Source organism: Mesoplodon densirostris, chromosome 19 (assembly GCF_025265405.1).
Source record: "Mesoplodon densirostris isolate mMesDen1 chromosome 19, mMesDen1 primary haplotype, whole genome shotgun sequence".
In the NCBI taxonomy this organism is placed as follows: domain Eukaryota; kingdom Metazoa; phylum Chordata; class Mammalia; order Artiodactyla; family Ziphiidae; genus Mesoplodon; species Mesoplodon densirostris.
In genome coordinates, this window is record NC_082679.1 from 64,236,099 (window position 1) to 64,253,478 (window position 17,380).

General features: G+C 48.9%; 1 protein-coding gene across 1 annotated transcript in view; it reads right to left on the reverse strand.

Annotated features, from left to right (window-relative positions):
* Positions 1-2,355: 2,355 nt before the first annotated feature.
* Positions 2,356-17,380, reverse strand: part of ZCCHC14 (zinc finger CCHC-type containing 14) — a 58,530-nt gene continuing 43,505 nt past the window's right edge. Inside the window, exons 4-13 of the mRNA XM_060083349.1 lie at positions 15,573-15,644; positions 12,812-12,921; positions 11,973-12,067; positions 11,837-11,891; positions 10,541-10,820; positions 8,968-9,059; positions 8,536-8,663; positions 7,148-7,288; positions 5,594-7,063; positions 2,356-4,455 (exon numbers count right to left, since the gene is read on the reverse strand). Of these exons, the coding sequence (XP_059939332.1) occupies positions 4,400-4,455; positions 5,594-7,063; positions 7,148-7,288; positions 8,536-8,663; positions 8,968-9,059; positions 10,541-10,820; positions 11,837-11,891; positions 11,973-12,067; positions 12,812-12,921; positions 15,573-15,644 (2,499 nt within the window). The 3' untranslated portion in view covers positions 2,356-4,399. The remainder of the gene's footprint in view (positions 4,456-5,593; positions 7,064-7,147; positions 7,289-8,535; positions 8,664-8,967; positions 9,060-10,540; positions 10,821-11,836; positions 11,892-11,972; positions 12,068-12,811; positions 12,922-15,572; positions 15,645-17,380) is intronic.

The following is a 17,380-nucleotide window of genomic DNA, read 5'->3' on the forward strand; positions in this document are numbered from 1 at the left end:
AGGGCACATTCATCATGAGTTTGGAAACGTCCAAAGGATACTTGATCTAGTAATGCTGATAACCTTGATTGTTCGCGGGTACCTGAGAGCTGGAACATCTTTAATCCAACCCCAAATCAATTCACATTTCTAGTCACAGCAAGGACATTTTTAAAAAAACCTAGGAAACTTGATAGAAAATGGATCTAAGACCAGGTGTCCCTTTTGTAATGCTGGGAAGAAGGCGGAAAGGACAGACTCCCTAGTTTGGAGGATCGTGATTTGAAAGGATGTGTGTGCTTCATACTCTATGAGACAAAGACCTAATAAAAAGAAACTTTTTTTTTTAATTTTTATTTTCAGTACATTAAATTGACTCATAAAAACATTCTAAAAATGTACAATTTTTCCTTTTTAACAAAGTATAATAAAACATAAAAACCCCAAAAACAGAATACTTGACATTTACAATTCAAAATCAAATTAGCAGAATATTAAATATTTACAAAACTATATCTTTTAAAAATATTTATAAAGTTACATGCAATTTTGTAGAATTGACATAAAAGAATGGCTCAAAAATGGGAGAATTTTCCTTCATTCCTAAAAAGAAAATATGTCCAATAGAAGCTGTGAAGATTCTTGAGTGTACACGAGGTCTTCAGTTTCAGTACCAAAGCCTGTCTTTGTGCATCTAAGAACTTTACGCATGTGAGGCGCCTCTTAACACCGGGGTGACCTGGCAGGCGCGCCCCTCCCTCCAATAACAGTGTAGTAACATTGACCTTTGGCCTCAACCAGCACAGTACGTAGTTTGCGAGTGTTGATTAAAGATAACTCACTTTGACTCAGAACCTCGGGGCTTTTCAGTAATGGAGCCCCTTCAGAACCCATGGCTTTAAATGTCCCCTGCCTCATTCTTTGGGAGTCATCTGCACTTTGGAAAGGACGGCCAACCCGCTCAGGCTCCACAGGCCCATCCACTGGGACGGGTGGTCGAGCTGAGCAGCGTCAGGGTTTCCCTTACAGCCTTTAAGACTTCAACATGTAACGCCATCAGTTATCAGTGTGTAAAACTAGCAAGGCATCAAATAAGCCACCACAGAAGCAGGAAGAGTGACAACGACAGGGAGCGAGGAGGGCGCAACCCACTTCCTGCTCAGCAAGTGCTCACTAGCAACACTGCAGCGAGTGGATAGATATAAGCCTCGGTCAGCCTGCGCTCAAACAGGAACGCATTACAGCTGCTTAATGTCAGGCAAAGTTACTACCTGCTATGCGTCTCCATACGTAGTGTGCCGTGTAAACTAACTAGGTGGACTTCTTGCGATAAAGGACCTAGAATTCTAATTAGTGAATTAAAATACTGAACCTACTAACTACTGTCTTAACAAGCTGACTCGTGTAATTTTTTGGAGATTATAAATGCTGCTGGTTTTTTAAAATACCCAATCACATGTCTGCTTTCAAGAAAATAGCTTTGTCTTTATTATTCTAAGTGCTAGCTCCCATTTTCTCAGTGCTCTTTAGCAATTAGAAGTTTTTAACATTTATACACTTTCCAATGTTCAATATAATCATAAAATAAAAATTAGAAAATAAGGTAGAAAATTGAGTGTTCTGCTTAAAAAAAAAAAAAAAGATTAGTGTTTTATCCCAACGTTGTATTCTACTTCAATCTGTACATTCCACTTTCCCCATTCATGGAGATAAAAAATGGGGTTAGAAACTTTAAAATATGACAGACTACACAGAGCAAAGTGGCTAGTGCCACACCTACCTGGTTGCCACAGCATTTGGAAACTGAGCCCACAATTTCAGGAAAATAAGTAGTTGAAAGGGTCAGTCTGATCTGTGTTTCTAGCTGATGAGGACGTCCTCTGAGGAAATGCCAAATGCTCTTTAGGCTCACTGACTGGTTGCTTCTGGAGAGAAATTTCATCAGAGAATACTGCTAGCAAATATTCCCAAGTTGAAGTATGGGATTCACTTGGGAAGAGGTCTCACGGAGCGGCAGCTGAATGCTGTGTGTCCTGGTGTCTCACGTTTACGTTTTACCACTCTCAACTCGGAATGGCCTCACTGGAGACCTCACTCTACACATGCACTTTCAAAGGCAGCTGGAAGTTTCTCTAAGACCTCTGATGACTGGAACACAGCCACACAATGTCTGAACTTATTTCCCTCAATTTGAATGTCATACTTCAAATTGAAGTTTGTTTAAATTTTTTGTCGTATTTAACGCTAATCTCTAATATTAAAACAGTTATAAGGGTAACAACAGACACACTTTCATTCCCCAATACTGACCACTAAAACAAAAAACCTAAATATGATTTTTTTCTTTTGTTATGAGACAGTTTTCAACAATTTCACTGCGTTGAAATAGGATTTATTTAAAATAGTTCTTTGTTTAAAAAACCAAAAATTTTAAAAGTTTGGCTTTCAGCACATATCCAGGCCACTGCAACGGCCTTCAGAAATATTAAAATCGTAAACATCAATGAACACTCTAAGTCTTCCTTAAACATAATATGACAAGTTCCAGTCTAGTACTCTTTAAGGCAAAGTTGTGTCAGTTCTCGTAATTTTGACATTTTGTAGTGTTTATAATTTAAGAGATCAATGTAACATTCCCCCAAAATGCTGTTGTAAGCATCATCATTACTTCAAAACTGTATGTAATACTGTGTACCAGGAAGAGAGAGAAGAATACAGAGGTCTGTCAATCCTGCATTGCATAGAAATAAAACTCTACTAAAATAAAACTCTTAAAAACTCTACTAAAAGCCTTTCATAAAAAAATGTAACAACTTTCTGCTTTAGTTCCCATGAAGCAGGAAACTGATCTCAAAATTTGAAGCCTTACATCACAATGCCTCAAATTCTACGGTATTCTTTTGATTTACACCAATTTTACATGAGGCTGATTGTCCCATTTTAAGAGTGGTCTGAGTATTGTGATTTTCTTTTTTTAAATAAATATTCAGCTGGAAAATCCCTGGGCAAGGCCTTACCAATCAATATTTTAATATTGAAGGCTTTAGCATTTAAAACAATATTGTTTGAGCAGAAAATTCCCTTTAGCCTTGAGGCTTCAAGTCCCTAACTTTCGGACCAAAAGCTGTCATTGCAATGGGGTGAAACTGAGAGCTGTGTGGTGGACTTTATTTCCCACCTTGGTAAAACTAGACTTCTGCAGATCTTGTAGCTCTGTCCTGTCAGTGTATTCTCTTTCAGAGTCTTACCACTTTCTATTGTAGTTTTCCGGGTAATTTTTAACGGAACTAACTATTGATACACAGCCTAATACAAAAGAAGTTGACAGGAGAAAATTTCAAATCGTTTGCTCAGAGATTATAGGACTGTATTATTGTTGTTGAAATGTCTGTCTCAAGTGTGAATCCGTTAGCAGTGAGCCTTGGGGTCCTTGGGAGGTCCATGGGAGATAAAAGAACTTGCAAACTTGGCTAAGGATGTGCAACATCCATCAGTGCCGCTCACGAGGTGTGCTGCTATCGCGTCTCTGCCAGAGTTCCTTCGTGGTGGAAGACGACAGGACTCAAGGCTCGGAAGGGCTGGGAAGGAAGGTGTCCTCAAAGCTTTGACTACTAGGGATTCTCTGGGACTTGGACCCTTTTAGAAATTAAGTTGTTGCAAGTAACTATTTCTATTTAACAATGTAGTTTAAATTTATTTGCAGGAAAAAAAAAAAAAAAACCCTGAAACTGCTACAAGTGCTTTTAAGGAGGGAAGGAAATACTAAAATTTCTGTTGTGTACTAAATCATGTAGCCTGCTGGTGCGGACTCTAAAAACGGATTCTCTGAGCATCTTGCACTGACTGGTCTCAGGGAGTTTGTCTCCCAGAACTGCAGAAATTGACATCAGTTTACATCCTTCGGTAGTGCAATCCTTAAAAAGCCCAGAGATTAGTGCCTAACCACTTTAAGAACGAAACAGAACAGAACAGAACAAAACAAAGGCGACATTTTCCCTCACCAGGGGTGTCAAGAGTCCGACTGGTAGAACTCCACTTGGAGAACTCCGACCTTCAGTTTCTCGATTCCAACCTCACGTAGCTGCCCTGGAATTACGTGTGAGCCTAGAAGGACCAATTACGGCAATGCTCTTCAGGAGACGGGAGGCCTCTGCATTGCAACCAAGGGTGGAGGTGGCCAATTTTCACCCACAGTGGAGATACCCACTAGGCCAGTCCTGACATCAAGCTCCCGTCTAGGATTTTGGCAATAAAACTGAGTTTGATGCATTCCTACGCTAGGTTTTCTATCCAGTCTAGTAAAGTAAAGCACCTTTGGATTAAAAATATTGAGCTCAACAGCAACTAGACTTCTCAGTTTTGTATTTAATTTTCCTTAGGTCTCCATGGCTTAATAGTGTTCTGTTGCCAGAGAAAAATATCAATCTGTGGAGTCCAGACTTTCTGCTGGAGGGGCATATTTCAACCTAAAAGTACCTAGAGAGGGGAAAGAAAAGAGATCAAATTTGAATCACCATAGAATTACTGCCATGATCTGTCCAAAGTTATTTCCAGAGTCACTGGTCAAGATCTGGGTGCTGGGAATCTAGACCACCTGTTCTGACCACTCCCAACTCCCCTGGCTCCACCCCGCAAACTGGACGTTATCTTAACAAGTTTATCAAATCAGAGAAGGGTTGAAAAAGACTGAAGAGTTCCCAGTCTGTTTCTTCATTCTTTGGGAGCTCAGACAGCACAGAATTGGCCCCCTTCCTTGGGACAGGGCAAGGGAGGCCTGGCCGCCACCACAGGCCTCTGGGCTCGCTGCGTCAGGAGATGCAGCACCACCTCTATCAACGGGGGAGGGGGCGCGGCCACAGCCCACAGTCACTCCACCTGCCACCAGACCTGATTCCAAGTTGTCTGTAAAGCTCTCCAGGTGACTAAGGGGCACAGGCAGGTCTGGAACAACCCTCAAAAGTCTCCAGAAAGCAAGTGGCTGACTATCCGAGGTCGCACAGTGAGCAGTCGCAGGCTGGGGCCAGTGTTCCCAATGCCCAGCCTAATCTTTCCAAGAAAAACAGCAAGAACAAACCTGGTGTGGTAACGACAGCAGACACACACTTGACTAAAGGAGACAAGAAAGAGTAGCAAAGGGGGAAGGCAGAAGATGCAGCACAGAGAGTGAGGACACCACGTAGCCGCCACACAACACCCACGGCCATGGCCACTGCCACTCTAGACGGGGGAAGAGAAGCGGGGACAGCGAGTTCCACCTGTAGCGCCTGAACTCACATGCCACGCCCTCGGTTCTCAGTTAAAACACCGGCGGTGGCACTAAATCACCCATGCTTCCTCCCCAGTCACGTGGCACAAAATAACAGACCAAGGAGCCACTGGGCCACAGCCAGCTAGCCACACTCTAAAATGAGGAGCAGGCTGAAATCACAAAGACAGTCTCAGAACCAAAGCAGCCCTTCTGGGGCCTGCACAGCCCATCAAGAGTTTCGTGCTTTTTCAGAGAGCATTTGAAAAACCACTTCTTGCTTGCTTTAAAAAAAAGAAAAGGAAGTTGACTATTACTTTCACAGAAAGGACACTCCTGTCTGGAGCGCTCCACCTCGGGGGCCTTTACCTTGCCGGTTGAAGTCCATGGACGGCTGCTTGCAGTCCTGAGCGCGGTGACCGGTGGCCCCACAGTTGTAACACGACAGATTCCCGCTCTTTTTGTGACTGGAGCCGTTGCTACTGCCCACCAAGCCCTGGGCCTGGTAGACGCCCGCCGCCCCCATGAAGTTCTGCGCGGGCGGGACGGTGAAGGCCGACTGGCCGCCCAGCACGGGCTCGGGGCCCACGCCGCTGCCGTAGGGCGAGTGCACGACCGGGAAGGCGCCGCCGCCGTACTGCTGGGCGCCCACGTAGCCACTGCCGCACATGGGGCTGAAGGGCAGGAACGGGAAGGGGAAGACGGACGGCCCCGAGAACGGGTGCTGGAAGTAGTTGGCGTAGCTGACAGTTAGGCCGCTCGAGCCGCAGCTCCCGCTGCAGCCGCAGGACGTGCACACGACGCAGCCAGGGGGCGGGGCGGGCGCGGGCTGCTGGGGCGCCGGCTGCTGCGGATGGTGGTGGTGGTGGTGGTGGTTCTGGGCCGAGGCGGGGAGGTTTCCGGGGGAGCCGCCGCCGCCGCCGCCGCCGCCACTGCTGCTGTAGAAGCTGCTTTCGGGGACCGAGGAGAGCGCGGGGCTGGAGCTGGGGGCGGGGCAGCTGGGCATGGTGGCCATGTTGGCAAAGGACGTGGCAGGGTGGCTACTGGCAGAGGCAGTGTTGCTGTTTGCGCAGAAGCTGCCCTGCAGGGGGCCCACGGGCACACTGCTCATCGCAGAGAAGGCAGCTTTGGTGTTGGCTGTGTACAGAGCAGTCCGAGGGTTTATTATGGCAGGGGGCACGCTTATTTGCACGTTGCCGGAACAGGAGGTTTGCCCAGACACGGCAGAATCTGCAGGGACAGACGAGGACACCAGAAGTTTGATGGGTGGCCGAGCCACATGGAAGACGGTGCTGGAGGTCCCTGCGGCAGCAGTGCTGGTCTCCACCACCAGGGCCGGCTGCTGTGCCGGCTTCATCACCCTGTCGAGGGCGGATGCGTGGACGACTTTGGTGCGGGGACCAAAGGAGACGGTGGGCGACACAGAGCTGCTCTCGGTGAGTCCAGAAAGGACCTGCATGGGCTGATGGGGGGTGGACGCGGGTAGCATGTCCATCATGGTGCTGCCAAAGCTCTTGTCCACTTTGATGCCGCTTCTTGGTCCAGAGACTTTACTGCGCTCCTCGAGAGACAGCAGCGAGTGCACAGAGGACGAGAGGAGCTTCATGTCCGCGCCCCCCCTTTCCGCCTTGTGCACAGAGTTCAGCATCCGGATGGGCGCGATGTGCGAGGCCGCCGTCATCATCTGCGGGGGCAGCGGGTGGTGGCCCGACGGATTGGAGCCTGCTTCGTTCTGCACGGGGAGGACCTGGGCTGTGGGCCTGGCGGAGCTCGAAGTGAAATGGTTCAGCAGCATCACCGGCTTCTCCTTGTCAGAGCCCTCCAAGTGGATCTCCACACCTAGAGGGGTGGAAACAGCGTCAGCCCGGCTTCCACAGACCAGGGCGGGGGCGGCACGGCGCGAGCCGCGCGGGGCGTCCTTACGTCTGTCGTTCTCCTCCGCGCTGTCCGAGCTCTCCTCCCGGGCCTGCACGCCCATCGGGCTGGGCGAGGAGCTGGAACACTCGGAGGAGCTGCCTTCCCGGGCCGTCTGGTGCGGGGTCTGCGCCACCTCCACCCGCAGCGCTGCGGACAAGGCACAGGTGACGGCCCAAAGGTGGCACCAAGGTCCACGAGCCGCGGGACACTGACGGGGGCTGAGCCAGCCAGCGCCAACCGCGCCCTCCTCTCCCACCCACATGCATGCCTATCGGGCTCCTCAGCAATCCCAAGGAGCCAGGTCCTGTCCTGTCCCTATTCATACAGGGCTGAGGCTCACAAGCTCGCCAGGCGGCAGACACACACGTGGCCGTGCGCTCAGCCTCCCCAAGCAAACGCTGCAGGACAGGAAAAGGATCCCCAAACCACTGGGTGCTACAACAGCCTACCTCCACAAACAGAGACCTCCGTTTTCTGAGGCCCAGGGACATAAGACCTTTTCAGTCAAATAGGCACTGAAAAGATGCACTGACGTTTTTTCTTCCTGGTTTACTGTCACTCTTGATATTTCTAGTGCGTGAGGAAAACAGCAGAACAGCTGTTGCCGTGGTCCTCCAGCTCCTACCGAGGAGAGGACGGCAGGCAGCAGAGGAGGAAGGCTGGTGGTGCGGCATCAAGGACGTCAGGACGGACCTGCAGGGCGACGGCCTAAAGCCACCTCTCCGCACCTGCCACGGTCGGGGCGGGGGGGGGCGGGGGGAGAGGTTTTCATCTATTTTGCACACTTCCTACTGTTTCCCTTTCGCCAGAGCAGTTTCTGGGTCTAATGCTTTTGCCCAAACCACTTCAGGCGAGTCACCAGTCTCCAGCTTCTAACCCAAATGTCCCTTCTATTTTCCTGTTGCAGAAACTATAAAAGCTAAAATAATGAAAAGTAACTCTTAAGTACGAGAAAATGGAAACAGAAAAGTCCCCATTTTGGGACTTCCGTGGTGGCTCAGTGGTCAAGAGTCCACCTGCCAATGCAGGGGACACGGGTTCAAGCCCTGGTCAGGGAAATAAGATCCCACATGCCGCGGAGCAACTAAGCCCGTGCACCACAACTACTGAGCCCACGAACCTAGAGCCCGTGCTCTGCAACAAGAGAAGCCACTGCAATGAGAAGCCCACGCACCACAACGAAGAGTGGCCCCCGCTCGCCGCAACTAGAGAAAGCCCGCGAGCAGCAACAAGGACCCGACACAGCCAAAAGTTAAATAAATTAATTTAAAAATAAACTCAAATAATGAAAAGTAACTCTAAGCACTAGAAAACAGAAAGGGAAAAGGGGCGTGACCTGTGGCCTGGCCCTCCTCCGAAGGGTCCCAGGTCCAGGCGCGCCCGGCCCCACCCACCTGCAGCATGGCTGCTTCGCACCGGCTGCACAGGCCCCACGTGGCTGGTGGGGGGAACGCGGGCCACTCCGCTGCTGCTGACTGGGGGAGGGGCCGAAGGGTTCAGGCACCGTTTCTCTGACTTCTCCCTGTGCGACAGGAAAGCACACCAACAAGCGCGCGTTCAGTTCTGCTGCGGAGCCTCTCCGTGCTTCACAGGCTCTACTCAAGACGGGTGATTGCCGTCCAAATAATCTCCAGGGCGGAAGATAACGCATCCTGACTTGTCAGATTCACTCTAAAGGGTCCTTCCTCGCAAACCAAAGCCACATTTGTAGAATTTTAAGAGCATTAATTAAGGTTTGATAAGCAATCAGCAGTAATAAGTCCTAGCATCTGTTCCGCATGTTAGAAACTAAAATGAAGATACATTTCGTAAACAATCTCACTCACTTCTCCAGCTCCAGTTGAGTCTTGAGTTTTTTCTTTGCTCCCATGGTGAGGGATTCAAATTTATTTAGATCTTCTTCCGTAAGGCTCAGAAACTTCCACAGAAGAAACAAATTACAAAGTTTGAGAATTAATTAGGATTCTGAAAACAAAGAACTTGGAGTTTAATTTCATAAACGTATTCTACCTCTAGGATATGTAAACAGATCAAACTTAAGTAGATAATAAAAGACTGGGGAACACTGTAAAACATTTACTTGCTAAATGACTTGGTGTCCAGGGTCCAAAATATAAGACGCTCATTGTGCGTCTGAGGGTCACGAGCTGTGTCCACTGAGCCTTCAGCACAGGCGTCCGAGTGACAGCTGGGTGAAGACTGGGCACCTGGAAGGTCCGTGCTATGCGGGCAGGAGACTGAGACAGTGTTCTGCGTCTCAACTGCTGCAGAGATGCAGCGGGTGGAAGCGTCTCCCCTCCCAGGGCTCTCCCTCCAACAGACAGGAGCAGTCTTCTTTAGTGGCTCTTTCTTCTTGAGATTATGGCCATTTTAGGGACAACAGCAACTTTGCTGGGTAGCCAGTGATCCAGAAAAGTAGGTGCCATCCAGACTAAACGGCGACCTAACCCATGGCCTCATACTAAGAAAAACGATGATACTTGGTGCTCACAACGGTCCATAACATGATCTGTGATCTTAGCCTTTTCAACTCATACATTACGCTAAAACTTTTTAAACTGATCATGACCAAAATTAGTAAAATCTGTTGTTTTTAACACTTGTGAATCCTAAACTGAGAGTGTTGAAAATTTACTTAAAATGTGTTTTTTATTAGCAGTAAAAGCTTGATTTCTAGATTCTTCAATTGCAGATTTCTGGACAAATGAAACATTTGCAGAGATAAAAGGCACCAAGTCACTTTATCCAGCAGGGGGAGCTCAGAGTTCAAACATCACATACAGGTCCAATTTACTTTTACCAGTGACACTGAAACTTAAGAAATTTCAGAATTTTTTTAACAGTGAAAAAATGTTCCTTGTCAATACTGTACTGTAAAAGATAACTGCTATGTAGGATTGCTTGAAAGACATAAAATTCATCTGTTCCTTTAGCTCTAGGAGGCTATATGAAGGCAGGTCATCAGACAACCCTTTTGCACGGGGCTCTTGTAAAAGGCTGCGCTGAGGGGCGTCTAAGAAAGGGGGACGCGGGGCCCACAATTCACTACCTCTACCCACTGAAGGGCTGCTGGAGACATAGCCCTCAGTCACAGACAGTGAGTGTCTCGTTTGGGAAGACCCCAAACTATCTTAAGAAAGCTGTTTGTTTACAAACAACTGTGATCCAGCCTTTGCTTCAGCTGCAGGTAGCCTCCAAATTCAAATCCATGGCCCCTCCAGCAAGCTCACAGGACTTGTGGGGACACGCATCTGCAGGTGTTAAGGACCAGGTGGTATGACCTCCACGACACATACGCTGCAGAAACCCAACTCAGTTCCTCCAGGAATGAGGTCCACAGAATGACGGGTTACCTGAGACAACAAGCACATTCCCACTGCCTGCTAGTAACCAACGTACCTTCTCCATCGTGAGCTGTTTAAAGACGGGGTAGTACTTGTGCAAACGCAGTTTCCGAAGCCAGTCTAAAATCCCATTTTGCTCCTGGGTCTGCGGGGCCTGCAGGCTAGAAGGCATCAAGATAGCGGGCGAGCTGTCCATCGGGGTCCGGTAGGCCAGAGCTGAGCCGGCACCCCCCGCGTGCGAGCAGTGGGGCAAGGCAGACGTGCTGGCCGAGTGCTGCACGTGATGCTGGGCGCCGCCCTGAGAGGACGGGATGCCGGCCACTCCGCACACAGGCCTGCGAGGACAGCAGACAGGTAGTTTTCAAAGACCATGGCCTCCACCGAGGACCAGCTCCTACAGCCTGGACTGCATCTGCAGCCACATCCACTGCTGGCGCCGGAGCTACTGCCAACACCACCCTGGGGTGAACGTCTGTAGGCGTGGACGTGTGCATGCACGGACGTGTATGTACCCATCTCGATGCTGCGCTTGAGTACGTGTGTACATATTATATATATACACACGTCTGTGTGTCACCACCAGACTTTTGGCTTTGCTGCCTAGTTTCTTTCTGTTGCTTCTATCACAGGATGATACTGATAATCATATATTAAAACCAACTCCAAAATCTTTAATATTCAAATTAATTGTTTTTTTGAAAAGTAAATTCTAGAAAGCTGAAGGAGCAAAAGCATCACGCTCTGTCCCTGCCCCTTCCACACTCAACTGCAAACTGACATATTCCATGTTTACACACTCCAGGTAGAGGGTGAAGAAAGTCAGCACCTTCAAAGACCTCATTACCTGACTAGAGCTCACAGAACCGTGTGTGTGTGCACGTGCACGCGTGTACACACCGTCTGTGATGTTAGCCCATTTTAATGTTGGCTGTCAGTCCAGATGTGCAGTCTGTCTGTCACCCGAGCACTGCCACCATCACTGTCGGGCCCCGTGCTGGCAGAGGGACCTCTAGAGCAGCAACTCTGGCCCTTCATGGGCTTAATCACTCCCCAGGAGCTTGTAAAAATGAAGATTCTCAGAAATTTTGGTTTCCTAGAATGTGCAGGGCCCAGTAACTGGCATTTGCAATAAGGGTCTTTGGGAATTCTAATTCCAGGGGCTCAGAGAACCACTTTTTTTTAAGAAATCAAAAAGTGGATTATCTCTATCCAATTCTTCTCTCAATATTATTATTCAAGACTAAGATCAAGAATGACTTAAACTCTATAAACAACTATTTACACAAAATGAAAAGTAAGCTCTGTAACAAGGCTGACTGGAAATGTGTTGGTTACATGGTAGAAGTCTCACCTTCCAGACACGCCCATCATGGTACCGACTTTAGACAGGGAAGGGTTGCCAGGACCTACAAGTTAAAATAGATATAATTTATTTACAGACCACAAAAATGTTTCTACTTTTATTGAATTATATTTTACAAACTCACTTGGACTTTGAAGCTGTTGGATGGGAGATGAAGTGCTGAAAAATTTCTTAACATAGTCATTTTTTAATATGTGAGAAGGTAAAGAAGCCAAATACCTAGAAATGAAACAGAGTGGTTTTATCAGCATTAAAACGTGTTACCAAAAAGCAACTGGGAGAGAAATTTTAATTTTCAATTAAGAGATATATATAGCAGAGGAAAACTAAACAGAAGTGCCTTAACCTATATTTTTCTTGCTTTATTCAGTTTCATTCTTGGTATGATTCATACTGTTTCCTGGTGCCCCTTTCCTTATTTACACTGTATTACACTGTATGAATCGAGTCTTTCAGGGCCCACGACCTGGGCCATGAGCACAGCTGGGGCCGTCACAGCTGCTGTGTGGCACTCTGATGTCGGCCCCAGTCCCTGGGGCCCTCTGTGCGCATGTACAAGACCAACGCGCCAGGACGTCATCAAGGGTCCAGATCCACTGGGCCCAGGAGACTTTTTATTAGGTCCTCATTTTATCCTTTCAACTACAGGACAGAAGCAGATTTTATTTCATTAAGACCGTCAAAATTACATTAAATGGTGGCATACACTTTGAAATTCCTTCACTTATATATTCTCAAAATCATGCCTAGATTATTAAGATCCTTCAAATTCTCCATAACTGATGAAAATCCCTAGAGGCAAACAGGAGACCTGAACCATCCAGACCACATGTCACCTGAGGAGCCCCTCAGACGACTAGGCAGCTCACGTGTGGCCCCGCCCACACTGCAGAGGGCCATCGGCTGCTGCAGCACCGCAGAGGGGCTGCTGGCCGTGGCCTTGGGTGGGCTGAGGAGCATTACCTCAGGTCCGCTTCCAGATCCATGTGGTTTCGCTCTACATAAAATGAATCTGGGCCAGCTAAGCAAGGAATGAATTTCTCCAAATTTTCTTCAGGATACAGCTGAGATAACTGAAAGACGAAAAGGCACAGGAAGTATGTCAAAATTCATCTTACAGAACCACAACTCCTCACTGTGGGAAACCCTTGGGCAGGTACTGGCTGCCAACACCTGCTGCTGTGATTCTGGGAGCTACCTGGGGTTCTCGGTCCAGTTGGGATGCGGAAAGCAACAACCCACCACAACATCAAGAAGATCAACACCCCACACAGCTGTGCCTGCTCTTGAGCCCAGCAGAGGGCTGAGCTGCAAGGCCACCATGTGAACCGAATTCCAAGAGGGACCTGCCCCTCTGAGGACAGGGTACGTGAACTGTCTCAGTCGTGGCAGAGCCCGGGGGAGAGATGGCTGCCATACAAGCAGGTAGAAGAGATCGGCTGGGATGAACACATCGCCACAGGCTGAGTGTGCATCAGACAGCAGTCAGCCCGGAGCCCAGACACAGGGGGCCTGTGTCCTCATTCCCAAGCTCCCTTCCACAGGCGGGGAGGCTGGAGAGAGTCTGCACAGGTGGCACAGGGGTGGGGCAGCTGCCCCTGGGGGTGAGGCTGGAAACCCCATGCCTGTCCCTGGAGGCTGCTCTCAATCCAAAGCAAAAAGCCCGTAACCCGCTGGGGGAGGGACGAGATTGCTCGTGCTCCCAGAGCTCAAGCAAAACCCCCCATTTCTCGGGGGTGAGGCAGAATGCCTTCGTGCCTCTGGAGGAGGAGGAGAAAGTCCTCCCGGCACCAGGTCACAGGCAGAGATAACCTGCTTCTCAGGGAAGATAAAAACAAAACCCCTCTGGCCCCAAGGAAGGGGCAAGAAGCCCTCCTGAGCCGAGTCAGCTGCTGCTGGGGAAGGAAGGGGCAGGGATGCTGAGAAAGGCCCCCCACGACCCTGTGGCTAGAGCTGAGGCTGCACCAGGAGGACGGGGAACCGCTCGACCCTCACCGCACGTCGATCACCAGGCAACACGTAACAGCAGTCTCCCCAGGGAGGGAGGAGTCAACGGAGCAGGGAGACCCCCTCTGTGCCACAGGTGAAGCAAGACCACTGCAGGCTCCTCTCAAGGCTCAGGGACCAGCAGGCCTCCCTGGAGGAACCTGAGGCCTGAGGTGCAACAGCAAAACCCCACCGGCTCTGCTCCTGGTGAGACCAGCCCGAAGCCCCACCGCTGGTCGGGCGGATGCAGCAGCAGGCCCGTTTCTAGGCCAGTTTCTAGACATGACGTCTAACGTCCAGTCAAAATTTATAAGATAAAAAAGAGGGGGGACTCTATTGTCAAGATAATCATCGGACCCGGACTGGAAAATAACCCAGATGTTGGCACTATCAGACAAGGACTTGAAAATAACTGTGCTTAACATACTAAAGGACTTCGTTTAAAAAAATGAACAACATGCATGAACAAGTGGGAAACTTCACCAGAGAGATGGAGACTTTATTAAAAGACGTATCAAACAGAAAAGCTACAGAAAACAAAAGAACCAAAACCCCCAAAACCATGGTACTAGAGATGAAGAATTCAGCTCATCAGCAACCTGGACAGAGCTGAGGAGAAACGTTAAGTAAACCTGAAGACAGGGTCAAGTACACATAACTCAAGGCCCAGGAGAAGAGAGAGTGGGGCAGAAGAAATATTTGAAGAGATAATGGACAAGAATTTTCCAAAATTACTGAAAGACAGCAAGGCAGATACCAGGAAGGGCAGAGAACCCAAAGCCAGGTGAGTGTCAGCCACTGCAAGCACCCAGACAAAAGAGTGGCAAGGTCCGCCAGCATCAGCAGAGTCCAGACAAGCGCTTTTTCACAAGACAGGAGGATAGGCACAAAGGAGAGGAAATCCAGTGCTCTAAGTGGTGCAGAGGAAACAGGGAACCCCCGGGGAGGATCAGTAATCAAGCCTAGAAAGCACGGCGCTGTGGCGTCCTTCAGTGTATGGCAGGCCTAAGTAAGAGGCACACTCAAACAACTGCCCAAGCTTCTCAAACAGGATCCATCAACTCGATTTTCTCCTACAGGATTATACTCTTAATTTTATAATCAAATTGCAAGCCACACTTTGGAGACACTTCAGCTATGTTATTCCACACAACAAAGGTGACTACTTCAGCTGCACAATTGCGGCAAAGATAGTGGTTCACTGCTCTGGTACAGGCCAGGCCAGGGGACTTTAGACACACAGGTGTGTACGTATATAACACGTGTACATGGGGGCAAAGAGGTAATTCTTTAGTAGTGCAGCTTGTTCAAGTGATATTTGTTGAATCAATTTTAAACCAAACAGGTTGTACATCATCTGTATTTCAATTTTAAAAAATAAAAACAAACAGGAAAATTCAATATGTAAACGGAATAAGGTGGAAAAAGGTGAAGTGTCTGCCCACTGCCGCCACGTGAGCCCCTCCCTCAGCCTCGGCTGAGCTGTAACAACCATCACCAGCCAAACACCCCTTGGGCACCTTCACACTCACATCTTTCTGTCCCATCTCGTTCTCTGCAACCAGAAGGAGTGTGGACCGTGGCCCTGAGGACCACTCGCCCTGTTGGAGCACGAAGCCCCGGCACTGCACTCACTGCACCCGCTGAAGGCCGCAACCACGGAAATTACTTGGCAGTCCAGGGGTCCGTGGGGAATGAGACCCTTTTAATTTTTGTAAGAGCCCTTAAATCACCTTACCTTTGAAATAAATTCAGTCACTTCAGAGGAAGATTTGGTTACTGATGTTATTGAAGAATCAGACCACAAGACCTTAAAAACAAATAAACAAACAAACCTTAAAAACAGACGCCACATACTTAATTCCCAACACACTTGTCCAGGGATTCATGGCCGGTACAGGCGCGGTAGTGGGACGAGCCCTAGTGCGCCTCTTGCATGGAGCGTTTACATACCCCTCGGCTTGTTACAGAAAGAATGTTCACGTAACTCAAGTCCATTAACGCTTAACTTCCTGTTTTGCGCAATTATTCAGAGATCAGTGTATCACTCAAGCGTGGAGCCTAAGGCTGCTCCTCAAAGCGTTAGAAAGTCCCTGACGACCCCGACTGCGAGTACGTGTGTGAGCACATCATCCTCACGTGGACCTCCTCTGTTCAGGTCAGTCTACGCAACTGTGGATGCGGAATCAAGAAATTACCAGAAATGACCTCATCCGAACAGTAAGTACTCCATACATGTTCAGTGCTGGGGGCGTGCTGACGGGAGGCCAGGTCCCAGCCCTCAGGAATCGGACAGAACTGGGTGGGGGACACAGGCCAGGGCCGTCAGTACCAGAATAGCGGGGAGCATCCTCCATCGCAGGGGGCGGGGGGAGAATGCAGGGAGAAAACACCAGAAAGGTCTTTCTGGAAGTTCTACAAAGCCTGGTGTGTCTGTTTTTTCCTTCCTGCACCTACGACAACAGCAGGCAGTTTTACTTCATGACTCCACAAACCGACTGTAAGTTCCCCAGGGCAGAGGGCTCTCCTGCACCGAGGAAAGTGTGAGCTGAACTCAGAAGGCGCGAGGACGACAGAGGGGACAGGATGAGATGGGAGGGAAGCAGGGCCCAGCACAAGAAGGGTTAAACCATGACCGAAGACGTTTACCCTAAAACCCAGAAGAAGCGCTGGCCGATTTCAAGTCGGGAAGTAAAATGACTGAGTGTATTTTATCACCAATAGGAAAGCACTGTATGTACACTGAGTTAGAGAAAGCAGAGGTTGGAGACACCAAACAACTCTGATGCTCTCCTGCCACCCCGCGCTGGCCTTCATCTTCTGAGAAGCAGCCAGTCGTGTTGGCTGGCTGACAGTCTCCGGGGCCGTCCCTCCTCTGTTGAAATTCACGTGAGTTCCCCTCTGCTCTGGTGGTTCACATCACATAACAATCACTAAGGAATGTTTTTCAAGCCCCCACAAAATACAAGCCAATCAAGGAAAGGGACCTCTCTTCTTCATCTCTAAATTCCCTAGGCCTCCCAGAATTTATCAAGGCAAGTGCTGGCATTTTTAAATGAATGTGCTGTGCCATCCAAAATCTACCTACACTAAAATGAAAGTACCTACACCATTTTTTCTGTCTAAAATAATTAAATCTTTTAACAACACTAAAAAGAAGTTTGGGGGAGAGTGAGCTGCTACCCACATAAAACACCAGTAACATCCACGATTAAAGGTGAGAACTTTCGGGCCTCCCTGGTGGCGCAAATGGTTAAGAGTCCGCCTGCCGATGCAGGGGATGCGGGTTCGTGCCCCGGTCTGGGAGGATCCCATATGCCGCGGAGCGGCTGGGCCCATGAGCCATGGCCGCTGGGCCTGCGCATCCGGAGCCTGTGCTCCGCAACGGGAGAGGCCACAGCAGTGAGAGGCCCACATACCGCAAAAAAAAGAAAAAAAAAAAAAAAAGTGAGAACTTTCTAGCGTTAGATGTACGACCCAAAGTACTGCTGACGTGGTTTTCTAAGTAAAATATGCCGCATGTCACGTGGCACGAATGCACCCTAA